Source organism: Etheostoma cragini, chromosome 7, assembly GCF_013103735.1.
Source record: "Etheostoma cragini isolate CJK2018 chromosome 7, CSU_Ecrag_1.0, whole genome shotgun sequence".
In the NCBI taxonomy this organism is placed as follows: Eukaryota; Metazoa; Chordata; class Actinopteri; order Perciformes; family Percidae; genus Etheostoma; species Etheostoma cragini.
The window spans coordinates 22,578,072-22,595,372 of NC_048413.1; the positions used below are offsets into that span (position 1 = coordinate 22,578,072).

Below are 17,301 nucleotides of genomic sequence, written 5' to 3' on the forward strand. Positions count from 1 at the left end.
ACACACACACACACACACACACACACACACACACACACACACACACACACTTTATTGTAGCGACTGTTCATGTGGCTTCATGCAGAACGACTCAGTCCTACCTTATCTTTTTTCTAACCAACAAGGAGCATGAACAGGAGGACATCATTGGACAAGAAAGCAAAGATGAAAATTAGAACTAAAAACTGAATTTGGGAAGAGGTAGATGTGATGTTGGACTGGACTATGAGGCTATTTTTGGACAAAAAAGATGCATTTTCATGTACAATATTTGTCACTGGTGCACTATGGTACCTTTTCCTTGCTCTTGGTGGGACTTGCATTCTTGTTGGTGGTTGCCACAACTTCTTTTTCCACCACACCCATAAAGCGTTGCTCAGACTGGGTATGGAAGGACACTGTGCCCTTTGGCAGCTTCTTGATGCGCACTGCATGGTTCCTCTGAGCTGATAGCATATCCTGGCAACAACAGGACATTTAATTTAGCTTGTTATTTACAAATAATTAAAATGTGCCTGATTAAATAGTAAGACAGAATACATACTTTTGTGAAAAGCTTATAAACAGGACCTACAGGCACAACAGTGAACTCCACTTCATCTGAGATGTGCAGTTGACTTTCCTCCAGGACTTCACTGAAGTGAAAGAACATCCTGGCATCCCGATCCACACACTTAATGAAGCCAAAACCATCACGTATAGCTGCAATTACCCCCTAGAAGAAGATTGGGTTACACAAAGTTAACTTCTGAGAATAGGTATCGACTTAAAAAAGAATGTGGAAGTCATCTCTTTCATCTCTTCAATGCACGATTATAAAATATGATGGACCTATTCAGGAAAAAAATAATAATTCTTTATTCTTTTGCAATTCCCACCATTTCACGGGTCTCCTTGGTGAAGTCAAATGTGTCTGGGAGAATGTCTATGTTGGTAGCCCTCTCCAGCTTGTCTCTGCGGTCGGTGGAGATGTTGAATTGTATGTGGTCTCCCTCCAAAAGGGTCACTTTGGACTTTGTGTCTTTCTCACCAAACGGCAGTTCCTTGTCATTGAAACCAATCCGGGAACTGATGCGGCCTGGTAGAGGGTCGTTCTGTGAAAGCATTAACAAAAGATTTGTGAATATTGTACGTTATATGCTTGCCTTTATTGCCAGACTTGTAATCCACTTGCCTGGTTTTTAGTGGGAACCTTGGGAATGACCTTTACAACAGTGCCTTCAAACTGCTCGATGCTGATATCCTCAAAGATGACTGTTCCTTGGGGGAGCAGCCTAACATCTGTGGCTACTTCTTTACCCTATGGCCGAAAGAACATAAAATGAAAACCATTACACAAACAGGTTTGGGGTCACTTACAAATTTCCATACCACCCCATTACAAACCGAATATTAGCTCATCTGAGTGGGTGGCTGATATTTAATGCAATATCTACATTGCCCATTATCAGCAACCATTCATCCAATGTTCCAAAGGCACATTATGTTCACTAACCTGACAGTTTAAAAAACTGAGAAAAACCTAAGAGAACCCTTTTGCAGTTATGTAAGCACATAATGTAATCTGAAAACTGTTTCACTGGTTTAAAAAAAAAAGAAAAAAAAAGCAATACATCTGATCTGAGCTTCTGTCTATAAAAGGAATGCAATTGAATTTTCGAAGTGACCCCAAACTGTTGATCGGTAGTGTATATAAACGCAATCAGGCGGGTCATTAAAGAGTAAGGTGTCAAAGTTGGTCAATAACTATCCAAAGTTGAAATACTTAACACCTACATTCCGGTCTTTAATGGTGAACTCAACATCATCTCCAGCCTGTAGAGCCTCCAGATCACCCTTGAACTCGCTGTAGTGAAAGAAGATCTCCTTCACCACATCTGCTCTCTCAATGAATCCAAAGGCCTCCTGAAAGACACCCATGGTTCAACATGACCGGTACATCAACCTACCATTCAAAATGGGAGCTCCTGCCTCTAGAGTTCAGTGGGTTTCTTTATGGGGCAAATAAATAAATGAATGAATGAATGATTTGACGTTGAGGCCAAGATTACTTACAATCAAAGATTAAATTTGACATGCATTTTAGTCAATATATAATCTTTATGTATAGTGGAAATTGTGGTATGCAATCCATTTAGATAGGAAACTGGGCTACCAAACATCTGGTCTGGCTCAGCGTACGTACACTTCCATGATAATTGCCTGAAAATTCTTCATTTAATATTTTGTGACATTTTCTTTTGCGCGGTGCAAATGTTCACCAAAACAATTCCTTCCCAAGACTATTTTGCAAATCCACCGTCACCGCATACGGAGTTACGCGCTTACCATGACTGGTGGGATTGGATGAAAGAACTGCAATGTGTAATGACTAATGATATTCATGGTGCTTACCTTTGTAGCACACACCACACCCTGGCACCTCATTTGCTTTTTCTTCACAAGTTGAATATTACGAGCACTGACTGCACCAGTACTGTTAGACAGAAAGGGTTAATTATAAAATCAAATGCAAGCTGGAAACTATTAAGACAATACATGGTGGTGTAAAGACTCACTGCTTGTTGGTTTCCATATAAAAGCTGACTTTGTCGCCTGTGTCCAGGTGGATATTGCCCTCCACATCATCGGGAGTGTAGGTAAGGTAAAACACTTCCTGTGAAAAGTCAGTGTTTGGACACACCTATTAACCCCAAAACAATTTCACAATCAAGAAACACATTTTTCCTTGATGTCAATTTTTTAAAATATTTTTGATGGCAAGATGCTGGTCATAACTGCCCAGAGAATTCAACAGTGTTCTTGATGCTACTGTTAACATTCAGAAAATGCACCACAGGAATGCAATGCCGTTTTAGAGTCGTCTTTCGTTGCTGTACAATGACACAAATTAACGTCTTAAACCAACCAAAAAGTGTGCATGGCAATGCCAAATAAATAAATAATGCATGCTTCAGCTAAACTGTTAGCAAAGCATAGACAAGTTTGTGAAAGGATTGCCAGGTAAACGGAATGCAGACAACAAAGCTACACCAAACCACTACCAAAACAACGGCAAGTAAATAGGTTGACTGCCAATCTTAAAAATATTTGTATCTGCAAAAAGGTGAGTCTTGAAGAAAAGGTTTGGGAACTACTGCTGTAATCTATTCCACTTACCCCATTTCTTTCATAACAAACACTGCCAGTGTGCACCTGGCCAGGAGCAGACTTTCCATCCAAGTGCACTGGGATTGCAGAGACAACCTGCAGAAAAGCAGGGAAAGACAGATAGAAAGCCATTAGCACACTGCTTTGCTAATCATAGGTTGATTAACAATTATAATTACTTTGCCCAATCAAAATATTTCTGGACATGTGATGGATGAAATGGTTGAATTTCAAATGTCACAGTAACAAGTATATCAAGTGTCCCAAATGTGGTGCATTATTGACTCTTTACAAACATAAGATTTGTTTTACTTTGACAGGCTGACCAACTGTACTACACTAGTTGCTGTGACCATTCACAGAGAAATGAATACACCCATTGGGCAATTACATTGATCACTTGACCATATTTGTTCTATCAACAATGAGCACACATGCATGTCAGCACAACAAGCCAAATCAGAAATTCAAATGTATTTATGTACTTCAAGTTAAGATTTGAGGGGACCAAATTCAACAATTTACTTACATAACATCCCCTGCCCCAAAAAACACAATGGGCCATACAAATGTTACATTGACAAACAACAGAACCAAAAATAAAATGTGTTCCTTAACTGGATGAATATAACCATGCAGCACAGTAAAGGGATAGGCGTGCAGGTCTGGCCCCACCTGGCCCGAGATGCGCTCCTCTGGCAGCACCTCTGGCTTTATCTTTAGCAGCTTCACTGCTATGGGCTTGCCAGTGCGCCTGTCAGAGGATACCTCAAACTCTACATCATCTGAGGAGAGAGAAGCAGAAGAAAACCAAAACACTTGTATCAGGAACATCTAAAGTTTCAGTAATTTAACTTGTTTGTGTTTGAGAAGATAAGTTCAACGCATTAAGTATTTATGAGTAATACATAAGTCCAAGGCATCTCACCTCCTATTTTAAGCTCCTGCAGGTTGCCATTGTACTGGGAGCAATGGAAGAAGAGACGAGCCTGACGTTCGGAGCACTGAATGAACCCGTAGGAAGTCAGAAGCTTCTCCACCACACCAGTCTCTCTTATGCCAGGCCCTGTGCCGTTGGCGTACGCAGTATGTCCATTGTTATGGAGCATGCCTGGGTCAAAACTCATCTAGTGAAGAGGAGAAGCATTCAGTAGTAAATCAACATGAAGCAAACAAAAATGTAGTTCACAGTCTATGTGGTGTTTGATGCCAACCTTAAAAACAAAACCACTTCAAAACATGCAGGTAGAGCAAATTTCAGGAGGAAGTGGGGAAGGGCGCAATAGTAAAGCTACATCAGTCTTCTGGAGTTATCTGGCCAGCAACACAGGGGAACACACATTGATAAAAAGGACAAGATAGAATTTCAGGATAATTTATACCACTGGAAATACATTGACCGTACACTGTATGGCGCTTCCTGGTTCACTTACAAGTGACATGCACTACAAGTTAAAATGTACTGATTGTCAAGTGATTTTAGTCCCCTAAGCACTGCCAAACCTACATGCAAACGTTCAAAATCTGTTCACCTCCCTTTACCTTACAACTAACCAAAAAGATATATGCCACTACACATGGTTAAACTCATTTTCCACGCAACTACAAACCATGCTGTTAGCAAAAGTCAGCATGACACAACAGCAGCTCACAGGGCTGTTAAGTTAGTGTGGGGACCACCGAACACGCCCTCTTACTGATCTCTGATACAAGGGAGTCCGCTTGTGTTTTTTACTTCCTGGGTGGGGATGGCAAGAGAGGGAGGAGGAGCGGGGGATAGGCATGGGACCAGTAGAGGTAGATGGGGCAGAGCCAGTGTTGCGAGCCACTGGAGGTTCAGAGGAGCCTCTTTCCATTTCTGACCCTGGGAAATGGACTTGGATATGCTGTTGGGAGGAGGCAACAGCTTTGAAAATACGACAGTCATAGCGTTTAAATATTTTTCAAATTGCCCAAATCCAGGGAAATCCAGTTTAGTTATAACGCAAAACCAGTTGTCATCCAGCATTACGGTATGATATACTATATCGTCTACTTAACCCCAGTAATCTGCCGTTATTTCATACATTACGGTGTTTGCTTATGCAATTACTGGGAGGCCTAACAAGTATACATCTGCAACATCACAGCAATAGACAATATGCATGCCCTTGTATGCAAAGACTTCTCCAATGCCATTTTATTATATTTTTAGTCATTTTAACCAACACTACTTGAATTTTGCCAACATAAAAAACAAGCCATCAGAAAACCATAAGACCACTCAGTATCAGTGGTCTGCTACCATTACAGCCTCACATTACGGCACTAAATCGGTGGTTGACAATGAAAGTGTATTCAAACAGGATTGCTCCACAGAGAAGGCCCGCTAAACTAAAAAGAATAACCAACCTCATTGCACAGCCAGTTAAGGTGAAATGTAGAGCCCGACCGATATATCGGCGGGCCAATATTGTCGGCCAATACTGGGCATTTCCCAATTTGTTGGTTTTTATAATGGCCGATAAGCATTTATGAGAAATAAATGATAGTATAGCATAGTTCATCCACCAGAGGGCACTCTACAGCGTCCCTGTTGGAAACACACAGACTTTTGTGTGTTTTTGTTCAAAAGGATTTCAAGTGTCATGTCTTAACTTTGTATTTTTACACATTTATCAGAACTTTATATTTTGATTTTCCTCTGTTTGGTTGTGACAATAAAAAATTATATATTTTAGTGAGAACTCAAATAAATACAAATACTAATGTTAGGGAAATCTGTTCTGTTAGGCATTTCTGAATTTTTTCCCCCCATATATACATTTATTGGCCAATATATCGGAATATCAGATTTGGAAAAAAAAAAACATTTATATCATATCAGCCTTAAAAATCATTTATCGGTCGGGCTCTAGTGAAATGGTTTCAGTGCAGCGTCACAAATGTTACTCAAAGTCAAGTAAAAATAAATAAACTACAGAAGAGGGTGGATCAGGAAATGCAAAAGATATGTCAAATAGCGGTGGGCCTATAGTGGATAGAGATGGTGATGAATTATGGGTTATGAGGGAAGTCCCAGAACAGCCTCTTCTGGTGGTGGCCCTACCACAATGAGCTCCTCTTAACACGCGTCATAAACGGGAAGTATTTTACACTTCAATGTTCTTTTACACAGTATACTGTATTAAAGACGTGCATTTACAGGCTATATGCCTCAGCATTTTGTTTGGTTACCAGTGCAGTGATTACTGTCAAACATCAATGTGAAAAGCGATTTGTCTGAGGGACAGTGAAGAACTTTAGATCATTGCTGATAGGGAAGTACTTTGACTACTACCCATTTAAATTTATTTTATTTTTTTATTACATACCAGGATCAACTGGTATGCAGTATAGCTTGAATTCATGTTGCATTTATTTGAGGGAAGTTTAAAGTACTGTAGTTACTCAAAGTAAAAATTAGGGGGAAAAAGGGCAAAAGGCTATTCAAAAGGCTTAACACCCCCCACCCTGCAATAATATAACTGAGTAGAGGCAAGTCTCGGGAGCCCAAAAAGGATGAAAAGAGGTTAGGCCATTCATAGCAGAAAGATGCAGGGCAAGGTGGGTGGATGGGTGTTCGATGGTGTGGGGGCACGTAGAAAAGAGGTGGGAAGGTAGAACTTACAGATCGGCCATATGGCGACAGGCTGAGTCCGACAGGGGAGGTGCTGCTCAGGTCAGCGCTAACAAACGCGGTGGGTGGTGACGCAGGCAAGGTAAACTCAACAAAGCCTTTCCAGGGGCTGCCCATATTTTCCCATAAACTCGGACCAAACTTGCTCGAGCACTTGCTGAACTTGATTACTTGTTAATTTTTTTGCTTGACTGTTATGTTCTATTTTTTGTAACCACCCAATGATAGACCGCTGGATGTCTGCAAGGGTGAAGAGAGGAACAAACATAATGGGTAAGGCAGATAGGTCAGCCAGTGTGCCAAGTGTCACAGACAAAAGGAAAGTAGCTGTGGGCGTTTTATACCCAGGGAGTGTTGCAAAGGCCAAAATCCATTACTTCAAAAATGACAGAAAAGGGGGGAAAAAAAAAATGTGCGGGGTGGGTGTGGGAGAGAAATCAAATCCTTCTCAAACTAAATTGAATAACCAGTTTAGCAGTTTGCAGGTGGGGGTGAGTCACTTCAGCAGGCTTTGGTTTTTAAGAAGAGTTATCTTTAGCAAATGGCAATGTAGATGTCAGACATGATTAAATCAAACTTTCTACTGCTTATCATTTCTCACACTCATTCCACATTAGGAATGTGCAGCCATGTGCAAAGAGGAATTCATTTACAAGGTTCGTTTCAAAACCAAGCACTGCAGCAGCTGCTTTCACGTGTCTTTCAATCTCTAAAAGATGTGTTTAATCAATGAACACAGTCGCTGCAAAGAAACTATCACTAAAAATGTTGCCATTAAAAAAAAAAAAAAAATTGAGAAACCCCCCCTCAATTGATGAGGCCACAAATCCAGATGGTTTCGATAAAGCACTAGGAAATGAATTTGTTTAAACATCCAACTTTGACAAAAGAGGACAAATGCACTGTTGTGTGTTCAGTGAGAAAAAGTAAACTAACACATTGCATTGCTACCTAAAGTCAGAGCAGCTGGACAAACTACATCAGAATTGAGTGTCGCACAATCAATGTTTGAACATCTGTACACTAGGGTTGTGTATACAAACTGGAAATTTACCAATTACAGTGTATGAATTCAACCCAAGTTGGAGCATCAAATTTGTCAGAATTTTAAAACCGCATAGAGTGAAAGACTTTCAGCATATAGGGGTGGGTCATTCAAAACAATAGAAAGCATAATTGACTAAACATTAAAAAAGTGCAGTTGTTACTAGCATGGCAGTTCTTGTTATCAAGGAATTATCAACTGAGACGCACCTTGATTTGTTGTCTTGAATCTTGTAATTCTCAGGATCTTGATGACTATGCAGTTCCTGCAGATCTTATCACGCACACAGTTTAACACGCGCACACACACACAAGCACACACACACACTTGTTACAAGTTTCTGGCACAAGTTCTATATGGGTGTATGAAGCAAAAAAGGCAGAGAAAACTAGCGCAAAAAAGGCAAAGGCAGGTGCAATAACACTGCTTAGAAAAAAAGATTGCAATGAAATCAGTGGGAGGAGTAGAGAAAGGGAAAGATGGGGTAACTATGGGGGGGAAATAAAACTAGCAGATAGCAGCCCACTCCACACCCCGGTGGTGAGTCGGTGGTGTGGTGAGGATGAGGAGGGCTAGGAGCAGCGTTGGGACGTGTGCTTTGTCAAAGCTGTTGAGTAGGCACAGACTTCTGGTTTCAGATCAGTTAGTCTTCTCAGAATATGCTTGGGCGTAGGATTGCTTCTCTTCTGTGTTTCAATTGGGCTGATGTGCGTCTTCTTTGGTCGTTTAAGGATTTGGTTACTTCTTTTGTTTTAGAACGTTGAAGTGATCTGTTTTTTCTATTTGTCTTCAGTGTTGCAACTTTGCTTGTTTTGGGAGGTTTATCTTCAGTTCCTTTGTTTTGACCTGAACTTGAAGCAGTTGCGGATGGTACAAAAATTCTGTTCCGTTTCAGTTCATACTGTTGGGGGGGGGGGGGGGGGGAACAAAACATTTGGTTAGCGGAGCAGAACTGATGACTTTGACTTCAATTTATATTGATTAAGAACATCTTTACAGATCAAACTTTCAGAGTTAACACAAAAGGCCCAAAGGACCCATGTGGCAGAAATATTTGATTTCACAGTCAACAGATAAGAATAAAATAAAAGGCAGCAATAAGTACCAAAGGCTTGAAGTTTCTCGAGAAGACTAAATGCTTTGCCCCCCAACTCAAGTATGTGTATATAAAAAATGTGTATATATAAAAAAGTTTTTCTTCCTAAGATGCCTCGGGGTACAGCGAACAACACCATGCATCTGACTAGCAAGCAAGAGCTGTGGATCAACAAGTCTTTGTGCATACCTTGAACTCAGGCCATGTTATTTATGGCAGCATTTCTGACCAGGGCCCTCCATTTCGTAATTTTATCTCACAACAGTTTAGCACAGTTATTGTATATGTTCAGCTGAGATGTGTGTACCACGTGCATGTATTTAGCTACATTAAGTTTGAAACTCAGAAAGTGATCTCCATAGGTGGTTTAGGGCTGAGTGTTGCTGACCTAAATACGCTGCTTGAAAACAAGCTGGGTTAGCCAACCAGGGACATATGATCTATTTTCCTTTGACTGTGTTGCAATGTATTTCATCCTACTACTTCTCAGTATGTTAAAAATGTTTAAAAATGCTCAAATGGGACTCTAGCAGTAGAGAGGGGGCTTTTTTTTGGAGGAGTCTCTTGATATTGATATCCAAATATCGAGACCAGATTAAATAACAAGCAGTTCTTTGTTTACATTTGTAAGGCTTGGATTAATACTAGTACTAAGTCAAGTTATCACAAGATGGATTGGTTAAGTGGGTTAAAGGTTATTAGCAATGGACAGGGACAACTCTTCAGTGAAAACAACCTTGGGAGAGATGAGCTATTTGTTCCCCCTTTTCAGCTTTTAGTGACGCAGAAAGAGAAAAAAAAAAAAAAGGTCCACCCACTAGACCACCAGCACCGATTGGCCGTTTCAGCACTTTATGAGTAACGTTATAAGACTACATTTTATCTGGGTAATCATTAAACAAGAAATACTAAAAACACACAGACTGCCCCGGTTACGACAGAATGGCTAACGTTAAACCCACGATAACGCATCAGGCACGAAGGTGTTACCCTGGTCTGGGCCTGAACAACAACCGCCCTGACAGCACCAACCATGTGACTTCCAAGCAATCCGCCATTCTCTGCTGGAACTGCCAATGTGGCCTGATCCAACACGTTGCGGCATTCAGGGCTATCGAAAACGTCACATCTAAGCTAGCTAATGTTCAACACATCTCAAACTCTTGAACGTGTGCCTAAACAACCAAAGATGGGTCATGTTTCGCTATTTTACTGCTTGCTAGTCAGACTTCCGCACACAGTAACAGTCAAGTATACATCGCAACGTCTTAATGACCTTGTGTGGACAAACAACCAGACAGATTAGCATCTCGCTAAAGCTCAAGTCGTCGACAGGCAATACCCACGGGCGATTCCTATTTTAGATGCAAGATAAATAAAATCACGGTGACAGGGTCATTAACGTTGCGCCACACAATAACGTTAGCACTGGTTACTTGGCTATTATCACAAGTACGAGGCTAGTCTGATCAGAGATTTCGCGAAAAGTCCGCTCACATAGTTATCGCTGCAACTTAACAGACAACCTTACCAAGCTCCATCCAAAAAGACGCCGTTTTAATGCTTTGTACTTTATTTTACAGAACACGATTTGATGTTTGTGACAAAACAATTGGGTATCGCGACAAATTCGGCACTTGTGTTATAAACGAGCAATAATTGAATGTTAACAAAATCATATTTACAGAACTGGGTAACGTTAGCACCGACACCGGATATGTATAGACATTTGATTAAACGGACAGATAGATGAGTTTGGTAAGGATGTGAAAGACTGGACCTTAGCCATTAGCTAGAGATTAATCGGGCAATGCACACTTAAAACTATATAATCTAGTTCAAAATAAGTATTTGGTAATTAACGTTTTAATAGCGTTAAATACTTGACGTTACATACACAAACAAAACAGGAAGGTAATGTTATCGAGCTAACAACACGAGGACGGGACAACAAAGAAGCTATGAAAAGCGGACCGCTAGCTAGCTAACGTTACGAGCCGGGGGGAGCTAGCTCGCCAGCGAAGTTATTCAATTCCAAACAATTGACGTTACCGCGTCTGTCGCTAATTCTTCAGACAACCATTGCACACAAGTGCTGTATATTCGGTAAAGTTATAAGTTTCATGAATGCACAAGTGTTTATGTGTACCGTTAACAATGTCGCTAGGTCGTTCACAATGCTAAGTGGCTAACGTTGATAGCGGCTCGGTAAACTTTAGCTAGCATGCTGCTAGACTGCTTGGTCCTTGTGTGTGGTGATTTATGGTGAGGAAAAACACGGCAGCCCCCACCCAGGCCCGGATCTGCGTATGACCAGCTAAGTGCTGGAAAACCCGTTTGATTCTAAAGACCCACTGGATAAAAAAATATATACCACTCATTGACACAGTAAAATAAATGTTTGTATTGTTTTATAAAACAGGAAAATTAATAAAACTCACCCCAACAGCTTTCAGCACTGTCACCAGCGCCGCTAGAAGCAGCACGGCACATTACGTAGTGATCAGGGTGGCAGCTACCGCGATATTTGACAACGTTTGAACTTCCAAAGAGCCTAAAAGATAGAGAGTGGCCACAGCCTTGCCACTTAAAGCGTGTCCCTGGTTTAATCCCTTGATAGGAACCTTTCTCTTCATGTAGTGGAGTTTCTGAGGCCAAGAAAAAGAGAGAGAGAATTCTCCCTTTACACTGATATCAAAAAATATATATTTGAGAGTTTAAAAAAGTAGAGATTTTTTCTCTCAGAAATTATTCAAAAGTTTTAACTTTTTTCAGTCTTAAAGATTATTATTCTTTGCTATTGGTACGAAAACTTTTCCTCTCAAATATTTTTTTTCTCCCATAAAATGCTTTTTTGCTATCAGTGTGATAACCTTTTCTCTCAAACATTTTTTTCTCTCTCTCAGATCATTTATTTTCTTGCATGTAATAAAGAAACAAATGTAGCTCCATGCCGGTGCCCCCAATTCCATTGGACTAGAGTGCTATCAATTTCCATTGGATCAGAGTAGTGTCATTTTCCCAAATGCTGCTTTTCCATTTGGTAAACGACATAAACTTCAAACACACAGAATGGCAACTGAGTACTTTGTTAAAATGTTGATGACAGTTTAGAAGTAGAAACATATTGAACTCACTGTAAAGTACTTCTTGCCGTAAGAAATAAATATTGTATTTTACTTGTATTTTAATTCTGTTCTGTCTCCTATCACATGAAAACTGTGTACAGCCAGGTTTTCTTTGTTGACGTCTGAGGCAAGTTTACTGTAAGTGATTTGCACTTTATTTTTATACAGTTCTATGAATGCAATGCTGGTGTATCTTCAGTTCTATATTTGACATAAACTAAATTTAATAAATCTCCAATCAACATAAAAAGTAAAGTTTTATCAAACTGTAACAACAACAAAAAAAACTAACATTTCCTGTCCTTGAAGTACTTTAATCACTGACACTACGCTGTAGAGATAGGTCTGGCAATGCGGGATAATCCTCTCCAGGAAGCGCTCTTACAAACTCACCAGGGTATCTGTTCTGTTTTTTTTTCTTTAGGTTTTTAATTACCAATTATTTGGTAAATCTTATGGTTGCCTCTTTCAAACGTCTATCTAAACTCTCCAATAGATGGCGGTATCTACCCCGATTTTGGTTTTCTATTCGTGTATAAACATAGAAGAAGAAAATACAGAAGTGACGTTTTTTATTGAGAAAATTCATAAAGGCATAGAAAACATGACGTTAACATCTCTCACTATACATACAAGACACAGGATAGAAAGGATAACTTAAATTGTATGAAAATTATGTAAAAAATGAAGGCAAGTAGAAGTAATAATCATAATCAAATAGCACTCATTGTGAATCTGACGGAAGTGACGTTATTGTTTAGTCTCACACGGAAACGGTACACTTGACAACAAAACAGAGAGACCAATTATTCATTTCCATGTAACGTTACTGTACTTACGCAGTTTACCGACAAATACCTCCGAAGGCGAAGGCCCGTAATAGTTTGTACACGTTGCTATAAAGGCGTTGCAGCTGTTTCGGCTAACCAAGGCTGGGTAGCCAATGTAACTTAAGCTAACACTGCGAGGTATTTCAATCTAGCTAGCTGGCAACGTTACGCTAGTGTGAAGTTAGCTTGTCTACGTTAGATACAGGAGTTGTCAGTTTCTAGAATGGCCTGCACTTTGGAAAAAGTGTTGGGCGATGCCCGGACCCTTCTCGAGAGGCTGAAAGAGCACGACACGGCCGCCGAGGGACTGATAGAGCAGTCCGGGGCCCTCAGCCAGAGAGTTCAGAGCATGAGAGAGGTTGGAAATGCCCTTCCAGAAAAGGTAAGGACAGGTATCTAAACCGGTTACAAAGAAATGTCATTCAAGTGCTGCACTACTCAATGGCATACACACTGAAGTGCTACGACAGGGCTTTGTTCTTTTATGATGAAATGAAGTGCTGCTTATTGGGTTACTTCCTTGCTCAGTTTATCTAGACATCCTTAAAGTTTTCAAAAATGATAAGCTCGAACATCTTCTATCTGTGTATGTTTGGGATAACCACAGCAATACTAAACTCCTTTATTGTTGTATGGAGTTTGACATGATAGGTTTTTAATAAAGTATACATTATTATTATTATTATTATTATTATTTTTTTATTACATTCCCCTCCTCTTCTTCATCCTCTTTTTTGTTATTTTGTTCATGTGTTTTTTTTCTTTAACAAACACAAAGAATAAACTGTTGGCCAACCAGTTAAACTTCCTTTCTTCCTCCTATTCCTATGGAGCTAAATAATATTTTAATTAACTTCTGATGCTGAACTTGTACCTTGAAACTATCTTTGATCTGTTATATTATACCTCATTAGTAAGGTGTGTTTCCGTGTGTTTTTGAAGTTTACATAATTGCCCTATGTCAGCATGGTTGATTTAATATTAAAATGGAGCAACACATCTTTCTATTCCTTATCGTTTCTCTCCACTGTCCTATACTTTTCTCTCCTCTCAGCAAACAGAAGACACTTCAGGATTTCAGGAGCTGACCAAATACAAGCCTCATGTCCTTCTGAATCAGGAAAACACCCAAATCAAAGAACTACAGCAGGAGAACAAAGGTCTAAAAAAAACTACATTCTATTCTGTTGATTTTAGGTTGGTGTTTTATAGCTTTCCTAACCCTCTTCATGTTGTCTGTGTAGAACTATGGTTATCTCTTGAAGAACATCAGTACGCGCTAGAGTTGATCATGGGTCGATACCGCAAGCAGATGCTCCAGCTGATGATGGCAAAGAAGGAGTTGGACACCAAACCGGTGCTTAGCCTCCATGAGAACCACGCAAAAGTATGCCAGATGTCTTCAAATTTTCAAATTCTTGGTCATAAATAGGTTAGGATTCTAAGTGGGTGCAAATTTAAACAATGCACTGACTTTAGGAAACATCTTGTTTTCTGACTGTTCTCCAGGAAGTGCAGAACCAAGTAGAGCGGATATGCGAGATGGGCCAGGTGATGAGAAGAGCAGTGCAGGTGGACGATCAGCACTACTGCTCTGTTCGAGAGAGACTCGCTCAACTAGAGGTGAGCACAGGGCTAAAGATTTGTGAGTGAATCCATGTTTTTTTGGAAGTCTTTTTTTAAATCTAAAAATAGGGGGAAACGCCAACGTTATTTACTCAATATGCAGTTACAATACAGCAACCATTAGGTGACAGGAAAAAATGGTGTTTTAACCATTCAAAACGGGCTAAGGAATTGGCGTAATGGGACCATTTTGGCGTTCCATACTCCCTCCGACATGATTCCAACTTAAAGAAAAGAAACACATGTTGTAGGCTATGCAGTGCGCCTGCCGCGGCAACTTCAGGCGCCTCGGTTGAAGCTGGGAAAGATTAATCCCAGGGTTTCCACACCATGGTACTCCACCTCTATAATAAGGATTTTTAAATGAAAAGGTCAATTGTTACCATCAACGTTTCCACCGTGGTTTACCATTACACTGGTAATAGTTACATCCATAATAGAAATACATACAGTTCATACAAATTTGGCATGTATCACCTACATAAATATACACTGTAACTAAATAATGTGTGTTAGGGGTGTGACAAGACACCCAGCTCGCGAGACGAGACACGAGATTGGGTTCACAAGATCGAGACAAGATTTTGACACTATTTTATAGAAAACATCAATGGAGAAATAAGACTGGAAGAATAGTCCTTTATTCAGTCGAAAGTCACAAAATGAAAACCGAGAACTGAAAGGTTTTGCCATAAACTCAAATGACTGGCTTCTCCTGTATAACTAACAGTTACACTACTTATTCTATATGTATGGTGGAGAGAGTCTCTTCACTCGGAGAACCAAGGTTACAACATAACCAAGCATTTTCTGGCAGTAGTTGAGACCAAATGTTTTGTACTTGAATTTGTCATTGTACAGTAGACAGAGAGAAATAAAGTGTATTCGACTATTATTCAACATTGATTACGTTTGAAAGCACGAATAAATTACCATCCAAGACTCACCAGATGATTTTTGTGAAGACCGATTCTATTTTCTCCTCCTCTGCATTTTTTTTAAATTGCAGCACTAAACAACAATTAGATCTGTACAATTTTTCCTTAAATATATGGTTATTCTTCTTTAGATTGAGAACAAGGAGCTGCGAGATCTCCTGGCCATCAGCAAGAGCTCTGTGAAGACCACGAGGGAAGAAACCAACCAGCCAGCAGCAGAACAGTCCCCTCAGCCAGGGTCCTATGAGTGATCAGAACAGCTTCAGTGTGAACTGTGGTTGAGGCAACAAGCTCTTCAAGACCAGGAGGCAAGGTTGATGATCTCTAGACCTGTGTTTACCACATTATTTTTTTAAACATAAAATGGAATGCAGCCAAATCACAGCATATTTTTCTGTAGCAAAGGCCACTTAAACACAACATTCTGGCTATCAGATGTATTTACCTGCAGGTATGTCTGGATGATAGCTGTTGTTTTCATGTGTACAGTATGTGTAATATTACTGCAGTCGTGTCGGAGTGAATTTCCCATAAACCTTGACTTTTAATGAGGTGTCTTGGTTATTACTGACAAGGATTCTGTGGGAGCTAAGACACATGTACTGGAGTAAAAGGCAGTAATAGCAAAGGGGATTTGTTTTGTTTTTGGCCAAAGATGCATTTACTCTTCTAAGACACAGTTTCTACCTCTTTGGTGCCCCTTTGCTGTTCACACACACACACTTAAATGCTCATAACCACCCTTGCTTTGAGTTCACTTGAAGTCCGTTGAGAAGCCAACTTGTAGTCTGGACCATTTTGAGAAGCTGTGCTTAATGATCACTCTGCCAACAATATGACTTTTGGCTGTTTGTTTCAAACAGTTTGCCTGCAGAGGGGTGACGGTGGAAAATTTGTATGTGATTGTCTATCACTAATGAATTTGATATGTTTGTGAGTCTGTTTGTCGACATTGTACATAACATGATTTTTCATGTTTATTACTTAGGTTCCGTGTTACCAGTTTTGTAGTTTTGGATGCAGACGTGTCCCAGCTGGCACATCTTTATTTAATGGTAACAGTTTCAAAACATACCAAGTTTTTGTTTAATGAATATAAAATGTTTGCGCACTGTATGTGTCAAAAATTGTATATTGTCATCTCAGGAAATCAGTGTTAATACGGTGAACATGCTGTAATGACTTCAAGACAGTGTACTGTTTGTGTCAAACAAAATTTCATTCGGAAACTTTTAAAATACATTTGCAATAAAACAAATAAACGGATGAATGTGAACTTTTTATGTGCCACAACATGAACGTATTTGACAGTATCATGGGTGTAACTTTGGTTTGAGAAGTGGGGGGGTGGTCCCTGCCAAAGTGTTTTCTATTTGAATCCCAGTTTCTGCATTTCTTCATACATTTAGGGACTGTGATCATACATAATCCAGGAAGTAATAAAGTTGATTATAATGATACATTGTGCAAGAAAGAATAGCACTAAACAATGTATAAGAAAAAGATGGCTTACTTAATTGTTTATTATAGGGGGCGATCAAAAATACTTGTGAGAGTCATTTTACAGAGTCCAAAATGTCATAAACTGGATTTTTTTAAAAAGTTGAGGGGACATGTCCCCCATGTCCTTATTAGAAATTACACCCTAGCAGCAAAGAAAGACTATATGGAGGTGAATTACTGTTCTATTCTCTACCACAAGATGGCGCTCTGGTTTTAACCAATGACTGATAAAGTCCATGGTTTTAACGCCTCGCGAGGTTTGCAATGGGTGATGTTGCCTTCAAGTGAAGAGGAATAAAAGAGCTTTCGAATGTTTGAGTTGTTATT

General features: G+C 39.8%; 2 protein-coding genes across 14 annotated transcripts in view; one reads left to right on the forward strand and one right to left on the reverse strand.

Moving 5' to 3' along the window:
• Nucleotides 1–11,529, reverse strand: part of csde1 (cold shock domain containing E1, RNA-binding) — a 16,285-nt gene extending 4,756 nt beyond the window's left edge. For 2 of the 13 annotated variants that reach the window (XM_034875976.1, XM_034875974.1), the window contains exons 1-15: nt 11,391–11,529; nt 8,063–8,754; nt 6,800–7,048; nt 4,848–5,036; nt 4,079–4,277; nt 3,769–3,935; nt 3,160–3,246; nt 2,559–2,656; nt 2,395–2,476; nt 1,777–1,905; nt 1,175–1,300; nt 879–1,094; nt 575–715; nt 295–459; nt 102–113 (exon numbers count right to left, since the gene is read on the reverse strand). In XM_034875976.1, coding sequence (XP_034731867.1) covers nt 102–113; nt 295–459; nt 575–715; nt 879–1,094; nt 1,175–1,300; nt 1,777–1,905; nt 2,395–2,476; nt 2,559–2,656; nt 3,160–3,246; nt 3,769–3,935; nt 4,079–4,277; nt 4,848–5,036; nt 6,800–6,925 — 1,737 coding nt within the window. In that variant the 5' untranslated portion in view covers nt 6,926–7,048; nt 8,063–8,754; nt 11,391–11,529. Of the gene's footprint in view, nt 1–101; nt 114–294; nt 460–544; nt 716–878; nt 1,095–1,174; nt 1,301–1,776; nt 1,906–2,394; nt 2,477–2,558; nt 2,657–3,159; nt 3,247–3,768; nt 3,936–4,078; nt 4,278–4,847; nt 5,037–6,799; nt 7,049–8,062; nt 8,755–11,390 lie in introns of all 13 variants that reach the window. The other 11 variants (XM_034875972.1, XM_034875970.1, XM_034875978.1 and 8 more) reach the window with 8 other exon arrangements.
• A 1,292-nt stretch (nt 11,530–12,821) lies between these two features.
• On the forward strand, nt 12,822–16,721 carry sike1 (suppressor of IKBKE 1). Its single transcript, XM_034877519.1, has 5 exons — nt 12,822–13,289; nt 13,962–14,067; nt 14,152–14,294; nt 14,417–14,530; nt 15,603–16,721. Exons 1-5 carry the CDS (start codon nt 13,131–13,133, stop codon nt 15,720–15,722), a joined length of 642 nt encoding a protein of 213 aa, XP_034733410.1. The 5' UTR covers nt 12,822–13,130; the 3' UTR covers nt 15,723–16,721.
• Nucleotides 16,722–17,301: the final 580 nt, after the last annotated feature.